The following is an 11,297-nucleotide window of genomic DNA, read 5'->3' on the forward strand; positions in this document are numbered from 1 at the left end:
AGGCAAGAATGGACCTACTGCTGTCTTCGGAGCCACGCACAAGGGCTCAGGGGCTCACACGCTGCCTACACACACCTCTCCACACCTCCAGTCCCCAGGCCTTGGTAAACACCTGCTCACAGGCAGCCTCCACACGTGGTCACCCCGTGAGCCCTTGTGCTGTGAATTCTCACACTCCTGGATGCACGTTCAGTACACAGGGACAGGCCGTGCAGAACTGAGTTATTTCCACACAGGCCAGCCACACTGTGACTCGCTCTTCCTCCCCCTTCTCCATCTCCTGCCCCTCCTTCCCCTGCTCCCTGCCTCCTTGCTCCAGCTCTCCTTCCCATCAGCCGCCACAGGCCAAGCCTACTTTCCCTTTACCTACACAGCGATTTTCCGCTTCAAGGCTGAACACAGGACCTCATCTCCCTGCCCTCCTCCCATTTTTTTCCTCCCAAGTCCTCCGTGCAACTTCCATTTGCCCAGAGCACACAAACCACTCCCCATCCCCTTCCCAACCACCACCCCTCTAGCTGTAGGCAGGACTGACTTCGCAGGTTTTTACCTTGTGGAAATGAACCATGAGGAAGCATCAGAAACTGACAGGCAGGCTGGGTCCATTTCAGATCCAATGACAGGCTGGGCTGGCTGCGGGGACGCTGGGCTGGCTGGGCACCATGCCATGGGTTTCGGGAGCATGAGGGCCTTGTGATATTCACTCACGCATTCGTTTATTCATTGAACAAATATTTATCCAGCACCTACAACACGCCAGGCACTACTCTGTGTCAACAAAACCAACACAAACCTGCTCTTAAAGACTATGCATTCTGTGGGTGGAGCCAGAAAATAAGTAATATTTATTGGATATCAGGTGGTGACAGGAGAAAGCAGGGAAGGATGATGGGGTGCAGGTTGAGGGTGGAGTGTATAGTTTTAAATAGGGTGGCCAGGGAAGGCAGTACCTGGAAGGCGACATTTGAACAAAGACTTGAAGGAGAGAAGGAGCCGCGGTAACACCTGGGAGGGGAGATTGTTCCTGGCAGAAGAACAGACCCGCAGGCACAGGGTGTTGGGGAACCAGTGTGGAGACCCATGGGAAATGAACTGCAGGGAAAGGCGGTGCCATTCAGAGAAGTTCTCCCTTCCAATCCCAGGGTTGGGACCCATTCTGGCCTCCAGGGCCTGATGGAGAAGCAGGAAATATGAGGAGCCAGATTAGGGATGAAACTGTGACCTCAAATAGAACAAAATGCTGGAATGAAGCCATCAGAAAACCAAACAAGATGTTGAGTTGTCAGTGGAGGTCATTTCCAGAAGGAAGGAGCTGAACCTAGAGTGAGATAGATTAAGGGGAGACATGGAGGGGCCTCACACAGCTTGTTGGTGGGTAGTGGCTGCAGCCAGGAGGGAGGCTGGGCACCTCTCAAAATTCAGTCCCAGCTGGAGCAGCAAGGCTCAGTGAGCTCTCTGCCAGGATGATCTGGATTCAAAACTCTACTTGTTGCTGTTAAGTCCCTAAGTTGTGTCCAACTATTTTGCAACCCCATGAATTATAGCCTGCCAACTCCTCCGTCCGTGGGATTTTCCAGGAGTGAATACTGGGGTGGGTTGCATTCCCTTCTCCAGGGGATCTTCCCAACCCTGGGATTGAACCTGTGTCTCTTGAATCTCCTGCATTGGCAGATGGATTCTTTACTACTGAGCCACCAGGGAAACCCTCAAAACCCCAGTCCCTCCACTAACTCCTTATGTGGTCTTAGGCAAGTTTCCTGTCCTGAGATCCAGTGTGTTCATCTGGGAACAAAATGAAGGAGTAAAACAGTAATATCCACTTCATGGACTATCATGGGAATCTGCTGGGAGAACACGGTGGTTCTCAGTCTTGGCTCTGTGGTGTGCTGGTCCCAGAAAGTCGTGACGCTGGTGGCCAATAATCTGTAGCTATTAATAGTTAAATCAGAGAAGAGTGCAAATGGTTTTTCAGTTTAAATATCAGTGACTTCAATGCTGTCTCTGCAATGACATCACTCTTCCTTACTGGCATTCCACAAAGCCTTCCTGAATGGGAGATAACTGGGAGATAATGAGTGGAGTGAGAGCTAACTCCCTGGGAATTTGCACAAAGTCGGCAACCTATCTTATCTGCACCACAACCCAAGGGAGTGCAGCAGGCAAGCAAATACTATCTCACCCATGGCTGGGGCTTGGATAAGGCGGAGAGTCCCTGACCTAATGGCTAATGTACAGCAGTAGCCTGGGGCCTGGCACACAGTAGGTGCTTCTTGGCAGAGGGAGCCGCAGTGGGGTGGAGGAAGGAGAATGGCAGGTCTCTGGTTATCCACCCCTGCACATCTGTCACCCCCAGGCACAGTGCTGCAGCTTTCTCCCTCCTCAGGAAACAAAGATAAATGGTAGTAAAAGAGGGGAGAGGGACAATGGAGGCCAGGCTGGCTGGTGGGGGTGGGAGCTGAAGTGGGGAGGGCTGGCCCAGGGCCTCGAGGGAGATGCCAGATCTGATGGGAAGGCCTTGGGGTTGGAAACTACAGGTAGAACATTCTTGCCCAGGTCAGGGGTAGGAGTCTGGACAACCCGACCGACCCCAAAATCTGACAACTGTGGTCCAAGGCCACCCATCCAGAAGATGCCACTAGGCTCTCGAGAACATGCAGCTCACGAGTGTCTGATCAACAAGGCTTCCTCCCTCCAGTCACCACCAACTCCTTCCAGCGCACTCATGCCCCTGTTCACCAGACCCTCACCACTGCAACCCCACCCCCCAAGCTGGTCTGGCCAGCTCCAACAGAAGCCCCCTGGCATCAAGCCCGTGGGAGGGGCCTCCAACCCAGACACTTGTCAGGACTCGGGACTGTGGGGACGGCCAGCCCCACCTCGCTGCAGTGACTGACAGCCGTTCTGGTTGTGGGAAGGGCCCAGCCAGGTGAGGGCCCCCCCTCCCTCTGGACACTACCCACGTATCCTGTCACCATGACTCCTAACCTGAAGGCACAGGGAGGGCCTGTCCCTTCTTAACCCCTCACTTAAACAAGTGAGAAAAAGAATGGGAAGGAAGTCAAGGGTGGGGGGGGGACACTTGCGACCTTCCATCTCAAAACCCTCTTCCCTGGAGCCAGCGCCTACACTTCCCCCACATCCCCCCCTTCCCCACAGCGGCCCCAGACACAGCCAGAATCCATCCAAAAAAAAAAAGAGATTCTTTATTTAAATCAGCAAACTCAGATTCTTCAAGCCCCAGCCCATGGTGAGCAGCCTTCCCTCCCAGGCCCCCTCACCCCCACCCCTTAGCCACAGAAAGGAATGGAAAATGAGAAGCCCGGGGGCCTCTGCCAGGGCAGGCTGCCTCCGAAGTGTGGTGAGTGCAGTCCAGCTGGGGCTGGGGTGACGGCGGCCACAGGCCCCTCCTGATAAATTAAGTCCCTGCAGCCACAGCTGTGGGCAAGGCATACTTGTGGGGGGAGAAGGCCGTCAGGCAGCATCCCTGATTCCCAGCTAAGGAATGGATTAGGGCACAGGGCTCAGAGGGAAGAGGCCAGAGGAAAGAGAAGAGGTATGGTGCGGAGAGGGGGTGAGGCCCCCCCAGTCTTGGTCCCAGGGGAAAAGAGGCCAGTTGGTCCAGTTTTGTGGGTTTGGAGAAGGGAATGTATTAGTAAGCACAAGGGGGAGGCCCCACCGGGCACCCCCAGAGGAGACAGGCCAGGCCACCACCCTGGCAGAAGGGAGCGCGAGAGTTCCCGGGGGCTCTCAGGGAATGTCAATGCTAAAAAAAAAAACAACAACATATATATTAACCATTCATGGAGGGCAGGGGCAGGGCTGAAGAGCGGATCAGAGGATCTGGCGTGGCATCCCATAGCCGGTCATGCCTGCCTGAGAAGCCCCACGGTTGGTCCCCATCTGTAAGCCAATCACATTCTTGCCCTCCTGCAGCTGGTTGTCCGAGAAGTACCGAGGGTTCTCCTTGGATTTCCTGGGTGGGAAGTGAATGCTGGTTAGGAGGAGGGTGGAGGCTGCGCCGGTAAATGTCCTCCCAGGGCAGAGCACAGGCTTTCTTTGGCTTACGTGCTGGTGCCTGCTCTGCCTCAGAGAGCACTGAGCTCGCCACCCCCTCATCTCTCAAAAGGGACTGTCCCTTGCCATCCTGGGGACAAGGGATGTGGAAGTGCTTTGTAAAGGGCGTTTTCCAGGGACAGGAGTGAGCATGATCACTATGCTGGCCCAGAGCCTGGGCTGCCCAACATACTCACTTGGGAAACCAGTTAGGATCCCCAGAGAAGAGCCCATCATCCCGGGCTACTGCCAGCCCGCCCAAATTCATCAGCGTCCGCTGCACACAGGCCATGTTCTTTCCTGGTAAGAAGGAGGGGTTGTATTAGCCTCTGCGGGGCTAGGGTCCTGAATGCCAGGCTTCCACCTCTATCACTAAGTCAGCAGGCCCCCAATTTTTTTCCTCTTGATCTCCCTATTCTTCTCCATTCCAACCTCCAACACGGTCAATTCCTCTATCAAAACACAAACAAATGAGCACGCACACACATACACACACACACTCCACTCTGTCCTCGGGGTGCCAGAAATCTGCCCCTTCTCCCTGAAGGAGACGGCTCAGGCCAGCCTCTGGCCTTCTGGGCAGCAGTGCGCTGACCCTGGCCTCGGCCCACCTTCCCAGAGGTCCACGGTCTGGAAGATGTCAGTGGTGTTGATGCCGTAGCGCTCGGCTGCTTGCAGGAACTGGGAGATCTGCTCCATCTGCTTGAAGGCCATGGCGGAGGCCTGGATCTTCTTCACTGGGGCCTGCCCCTCGGGGTACAGCCCATTAATGAGCTCACACAGCACCTGGGGGAGGACAGCACGCGTGCAGAGGTGAGGCCATGCCCACCACAGGTCACAGGGCACCACCCTCACCTCCAGAGAAGACACAGGCGCCTCTCCTACCTGAGGACAGTTCTGACTCCACCTGGAGAAAGCCTCGGGCTCCCTCCTGCCCAGCCCCTGCCTCTGAGCCCAGAAAGTGAACCGTGCTATTCAAGGATCACTGACTAAAGCACACCTCCCCCAGCTCTTCCCCCAGCTCCTCCTCCTTCCTGTTAACCTAAGGCTTTCACTTCCCTCGGTGGGAGGGAGGAAAATAGGAGGCCCTCTGCTCAATGGAGATCCCTGGGCTCAGGAAAGCTGGGGACAGGGTTGCACTCCTTTCTTCAGCTGAGACCATCCCCACTCTCCCGGCACTTCTGGTCGGAGGCGCCCTGCTCTCACCGTGCCATCCTTGAGCCAGTTCTGGAAGTTCTCGCGCCCAGGCTGGGGCCGGCCCACATCCTTGCGGCACTGGGTGGTGATCCACTGGATCAGGATCTGCTCCAGGTCCGCATCGTATTGTTTCTCAATCTTCTGCTGTACCTCCCGGCTCAGGCCGTAGGCAGGTCCCCTGTTGGCCATTCTGAAGGGTGGTGGCAGTGGCTGTGGGGGACTGGGGAGAGGACACAGCCAGACCTGCGGTCAGCACTCTGCAGCCTGCGGAGTGGGGGACTCTGCCCACGGGGACACACACCACATCCCTCGGGTGGGTCCCAGAGGGGAGAACAGCCGCCAAATGAGAGAATCTCACCTTGGCCCCTGTGGGTTCCCCCACCCTTATGACAGGAGCCTGTCTACTATATTGAGGCTTCCCATTGGATTTCATTTGAATGGTTCCACTCCTGCAATGAAGTATAAAACCGACTGGAATAGAACATAGGGTAAATGAGGCCAGGATTGGCAGTTCAGCCCCTCATTAGGGGTGGTCAGCTTTAGCAAAGGCAAACTGGTCATTCTAACCCCAAGTGTGCCTTTTCCAGTCTGGGAAGGAGAATGATTTGGAAAGAATATGGAGTGGCTTGGGAACCCATGCCAGGAGTTAGAGAACTGGACAGATCTACCCTCAGTTAGCCACTGGGTTTTCACTGAACTTCCCAGGTGGCACTAATGGTAAAGAATCCACCTGCCAATGCAGGAGATGCAAGAGACGTGGGTTTGATCTCGGGGTCGGGAAGATCCCCTGGAGGAGGAAGTGGCAACCCACTCCAGTGTTCTTGCCTGGAAAAACCCACGGACAGAGGCGCCGGGCAGGCTACAGCCCATGGTGTCGCAAAAAGTCAGACACGACTGAGCAACTAACTTTCATTGAGCACCCACTATTTGCGCTGGGGCTTGCAGAAGAGACCGAAATCCTCGATTCTCAAGTTGTACATAATGCCACCAGAGAGACAAAGACAGCACATGCCAAAGTGCAAGAGTTGTAAAAGATGAATATTAAACTACACAGATCATGTTGTTGTTATTTAGTTGCTGAGTCATCTAGACTCTTTCCCAACAACATGGACTGTAGCTTGCCAGGTTCCTCTGTCCATGGGATTCCCCAGGCAAGAATATCAGAGTGGGTTGCCATGTCCTCCTCCAGGGTATCTTCCCGACCCAGGGATTGAACCCACACCTCCTGCATTGCAGGCAAATTCTTTACTGCTGAGCCAGCAGGGAAGCCCGTTTGCTGCAGGAATTAAGGGAGGAGTATGGACAGAAGCAGCCTGGAGGGCTTCCTGGAGAGGTAGGTCTGAGTAGGCCCTTAACAGACTTCACTAGGCAATGGGACTTTCCATGAGAAATCAGGTATTACTTAATTCTACTTTCCTTTCTAAAAGGAGTGGGAGGCAGAATGGCTCCTGCAAAGGTGCCTATGTCCTAATTCCCAGAACCTGCAAATGTTACCTTATATTGCAAAAGGGATTTTGCAGGTGTGACTGAATTAAGGATCTTGAGATAGGGAAAGTACCCTGGGTCATCCAGCGAGGCCCAATGTACTCACAACAATGTCCGTATAAGTGAAAGAGGAAGGCAGTTGAGTCAAAGTGGGAGAATGAGAAGGAAGTCAATGATGGAGTTTCACAGGGCCATGAACCAAGCAGTACAGGTGGCCTCAAGAAGCTAGGAAAGGCAAGGCGTGGAATCTCCCCTAGGCACCCCCAGAAAGAGTGCAGCCCTGCCGACACCTTGATTTTAGCCAGTGAGACCTAGCACCACAAGATATTAAATGTATGTTGCTTTAAGTCACAAAATTTGAGATAGTTTGTTATAGCAGGAATAAGGCCTAATTCAGGAGCCTTGGGTGGTATTAGTTTGAGGACCTCAGTCAGGAAAAATGGGGAGGGGGCTTGGTTTCCTGACCACTGGCCTGAGTTGACAGCACCGCACCTCGGAGTGGGCAGTCTGTCCCCACCCGCCACCTCGCTGCCTAAGTCCCGCACGCAGAGCCCTGTCCTGGAATGCCACATGTCAAGGGGGAGCCAGGACCAGAGATGGGATGGGACTCAATTTCCTGCCCCTGTCTCCTCCCCATAGGCTCTTCTCTCTGCTCTGAAATAGAGCTGGCTGACTGTACAAAAAGAGGATGCCCCAGACCAGGCACCTCAGCTGGAGGGGAGGGAAGGGAGACACTCCCCCTCCCCAATCTGGCCCCAGGCCAGGTTAGACTTGAGGGATGAAGTCAGGCACACAGCAGGTTGAGCTATCCCACCGCCTCCTCCCTGTCTCCTCCCTGACCCTCCGGGCAGGTCACGGGAACAGCAGCTGCCTCAAACCCCCCTCACACCTCTCAGTCCCTGTGGGGGCTCAGTTCAAGCCATCCCTCCCCACACTCCAACAGGGCTGCTCTTTCTGACTCCAACTTATGGGGCTGCACATTTCCGGCAGAGATCCTCCCCATAAATCAGCTATTTTTAAACCTCATTAAGAGCAACCCACCCCCACTTCACCCAGCCTGAAAGCCCAGCCAGATAAATGTCAGTCTGGGCCTTGACCCACACACCAGCCACACACACACTTAGCTGGGGGAGGGCAGGCCGGCTGAGCGGCTGAGGTCTGCGGAGAGCGCAGACAAGATTCCCTGCCCCCAGCCCGGCCCCAACTGCTCAGCCACCACTCAGTCTCTGTAAGCCCGTGACCCCTGCCGCATAGGGAGGCTTGGGAGGAAGGAGAGGCAGCCAGAGGCTGCTGCCACCAGGAAGTCCCCTTGTCCCAGCCCCACGTCCAGACCTCACTTCTGGGAGCAGCTTCACTGCGGTCACCTGGGCCTCAGGGCTGTGTCTCCATGAAGCCAACTGGCCTGAGGCCCAGGGATCACTACGACCAGGAAAGGGCAGGAGAATGATTAACCCGGACAGCAGGGTTACAAAGGGAGACCAGGGCCGAAGCCTGACCCCTCCAGTGTTGCCTGTGGAGGGGAAGGACAGACTCAGCCCCCAGGCCTACCTCTGGGTGGATGCTGAGAGCCCTCCTAAACTCTGCAGCCTGGACACAGCTGGCAAGGTCACAGGCTCCAGCTGCAGTGTCTCAGCTCCACTCGGGGCCACTGCCCTAGACCCTACGGTGCCAGAGCCATGAGGCAGAGTTCTGGCAGGAGGGAGAGCCATGAGGCAGCCTGCCCACAGCTGTTCTCCCCACCCCTACGAGCAGACAACCTCTGAGGAGCCGTGGGACTGGGGCTGCAGTGGCGCACCCTAGTGACACTCGGGGCTCGCCCTTAAAGGAGGGAAGGTAGCCAGGTGCCTACTGGAGTTGGGAGAAGCTGCGTGGCAAATGCCCAGAGCTGGGGGTCCAAAGGGAAGACGACAGCTGCACAGCTTGGGGGGTGGGCTGGCAGTGAGTAAGGTGAACTCCAGAGGTACTCCAGACAGCAGTGGGAACAGCCCTCACCCCCACCCACGAGGTTACAACAGCTGGGAGAGGGGAGGAGCTGCAAAAGGCACTCCAGCCCTCAGCCGCACCCAGACCCTGGCTGGACCAGGGACGCTTACCTCACCCCACCGAGCCGAGGAGCTGATGCCAAAGAAAAGGCGGACATGGGGGTGGGGTGGGAGGATTCCAGGGCTCCGGGCAGGGATGTTGAATCGTGAAGACAAAGGGACTCTCCATTCACTGTGCAGAGAGGACACAGGGGGACTCCCCAACCCAGAGTTGGCATTTAGACTATCCTGAAAAAGCGAAGTGGGAACCCTTGCCTCTAAAGTGAAGTGCCACAGGGAGCAGGGGCGGTGGGAGACCTACAACTGAGGGGCCACCTTGGGGCAGCCCCCTTGCTATCGAGTCAGGGAGCAGAAGAGAAAGCTGAAGCTGCACAAACAGGAAGCCACAAGGCTTGCAGGGGAGGAGGGGTGTGGGGGGGCCGTTGCCATGGCTTCTGTGTACCAAACACAGGAATGGGGCAGGGTGGGGGCACCAGGCAGAAACATCCACTCAGCGCAGAAGTGGTCAGAAGGCTCCAAGCGGGATCAGAGGCAGGGCAGGGGGAGCAGAAGTGGGATCCTTGGAAAGAGGTCGATTCACAGGTACAGACAGGTGCAAGGGATTCCTCAAGGAAGCAGTTGTGGAGGGAATGGAAGCATGTGGAGAAGGGCAGTTACAAGTATTGGGTAGACGTGGAGATTCAAGGATAGTTCAGAAGAAATATCCTGGCAAAAGAAGGTCCATTCGGAGCTAGAGAGCCCCATATCTGAAAATCCTTGGGGAGAAGGGATGGGGTGGGGTGGAGGGGGTAGGATTAGAAGCCAATCCCCGGGGGGGGGTGCGTGGGGGAAGAATTGCACTTGGACAGACTTATTTGTTGATTCTGGAAGGGTAGGGGCCCGCTGGCCTCACCCTACCTTGGCCCCCTCTGCAGTCTGAAGTCTTCCCTGTGGACTCGGAAGGAGAAATTGGAAGTGGGGTTACAGACCGGGAGCTGTCCCTCTGTCTGGTGCTCTGGAGTCAGAAAACTAGGAGAACCTCCTACCCCGGATAGCCACACTAGTCCATTCTCACTACTACCCTGCTTCTTTCTGCTCCCAGATACCAAGCTTCCCCAGGACATCACCCGCAGGGGCTCCAGGAGACTCAAGGAGGCCCGCCGAGCGCGCGGGGCAGGGGGTAGGCGAGGTCCGCGGCCGTCGATTTCCGGCCCTGCTGGTCCGCCCCCCACAGTCGCCCCCGCTCGCCACGCCCTGGGCCGTTACTGGGATGAATCAGCCCCCGCCCGCCGCTGGGGTGACGCAGCGGTCTGGGCAGCCCGCCTGCCCGCCCGCGGCCACCGCCGACGTTCCCAGCAGCAGGGGGCAAGGGGCGGGGGCGTCGGCTCCCGTGGAGGCCGGAGGCCTGGAAAGCAGCCCTTCCCTCCCCCCAACGCCGCCTCCCACAGGCAGGGCACCCCGAGGCGCTGTCTGGGCTGCAACCTCCCAGATGCTTGAGGTCGAGGGACCCTCCTGGAGAGCGCTGCAACTTCAAGTCCCCGCCCAAACTCGAGAGGGCGAGGCCACTGCGGGACCCGAGCACGGCGCCCCCTCGCCCCAACTCGCGACGGCCAGTCCCCAGAAAAGCGAGCCTCAGAAACGAAGAGGGCAGGCAGCACCCACACGTGCTCCTGGAACCAGGAAGTGAAGGGGCGCCCGGGAAGCCCCGGCGGCGCGCAGCTGGCCAAGGCCGGGCGCCGGGACCCTGGGCCCTGCACCACTCCGGGCCAGCCGCATAGTCCGTGACCCCCTCCGTTTCTCGCCCCAGCGAGACCGGGACTGGAGCCGGCCGGCGGAGCGCAGTCCCAGAGTCTCCGATTCCAACGGACGCCCCGTCTGTGCACTAGCAACACCGCCTGACCTCATCGCTCAACAACGCGGGGGTCAGAGCCTGGGGACGGACCTGCCAGCCCAGGGCGGGGCAGGGCAAGTCAACGGACCCTTGCCTGCCAGCCCGCGATCCGCAAGCCCACTGGAGCAAGCCGCAGGCTCGGGATTCTCGCTTTCTAGAGACCGCGCACATCCCACGCCCTCAAGGACCCTTCCCCTCCAGCTTACGGTTCACGTGGGTCCGAGAGTTGCGCACTCGAGGCGGGGGCCGCAGCGCGAGTGGATCGCCCGGGCGGGGCCGGGGGTTTTCAGCCTGCTCCCGCCTCGGACGGGGCGGACCAGGGGCGGGGCAAGGGCCGGGAGGGTTTAAAGGCGCCGCAGTGCAGCTGCGGAGGGCAGTGCTTAAGAGAGAGAGGGGCGGTGGACCAGAGCCTGAGTTAAAGGACCTGGAGGCAGTGGCCTCAGCCCCAGAGCCCTTAAACGTGTGCCCCCGTGGGAAACTGTCTGCCTAGGTTAGCGCAAGACTGTGGGCGTTTTCACGTGGAAAGAATCCTTTTGGCTTAAATAGGGTGGTTAGGTAAACGGAGGCACAGGAAAACATTCCCCCGACACAAGTGACTAGGGTGTGGCAGGACTGGAGCTAGCAGGCCAGGACAGCTCCCGCACGTGGCC

The 11,297-nt window shown here is 57.4% G+C and overlaps 2 protein-coding genes across 2 annotated transcripts in view; both read right to left on the reverse strand.

Moving 5' to 3' along the window:
• CFAP45 (cilia and flagella associated protein 45) overlaps positions 1-3,076 on the reverse strand; it is a 44,612-nt gene extending 41,536 nt beyond the window's left edge. Inside the window, exon 1 of the mRNA XM_055401973.2 lies at positions 551-3,076. Coding sequence (XP_055257948.2) covers positions 551-568 — 18 coding nt within the window. The 5' untranslated portion in view covers positions 569-3,076. The remainder of the gene's footprint in view (positions 1-550) is intronic.
• Positions 3,077-3,185: 109 nt separating this feature from the next.
• On the reverse strand, positions 3,186-10,991 carry TAGLN2 (transgelin 2). The gene is made up of 5 exons (XM_055401979.2): positions 10,854-10,991; positions 5,260-5,470; positions 4,665-4,839; positions 4,251-4,353; positions 3,186-3,973 (listed from the first exon to the last, which is right to left on the reverse strand). The coding sequence occupies exons 2-5, from the start codon at positions 5,437-5,439 to the stop codon at positions 3,832-3,834; spliced, it is 600 nt and encodes a 199-aa protein (XP_055257954.1). The 5' UTR covers positions 5,440-5,470; positions 10,854-10,991; the 3' UTR covers positions 3,186-3,831.
• Positions 10,992-11,297: the final 306 nt, after the last annotated feature.

Source organism: Moschus berezovskii, chromosome 4 (assembly GCF_049115385.1).
Source record: "Moschus berezovskii isolate FMDL1 chromosome 4, NW_MosBer_1.0, whole genome shotgun sequence".
In the NCBI taxonomy this organism is placed as follows: domain Eukaryota; kingdom Metazoa; phylum Chordata; class Mammalia; order Artiodactyla; family Moschidae; genus Moschus; species Moschus berezovskii.

Excerpts from the sequence above, each read along its gene's own strand:
- TAGLN2 (XM_055401979.2), bottom strand. The coding sequence starts at position 5,439 with ATGGCCAACAGGGGACCTGCCTACGGCCTGAGCCGGGAGGTACAGCAG. Across the intron at positions 4,840-5,259 it reads ACTGGCTCAAGGATGGCACG|GTGCTGTGTGAGCTCATTAA; the intron begins GTGAGAGCAGGG and ends GTCCTCCCCCAG. Across the intron at positions 3,974-4,250 it reads GATCCTAACTGGTTTCCCAA|GAAATCCAAGGAGAACCCTC; the intron begins GTGAGTATGTTG and ends CTTCCCACCCAG.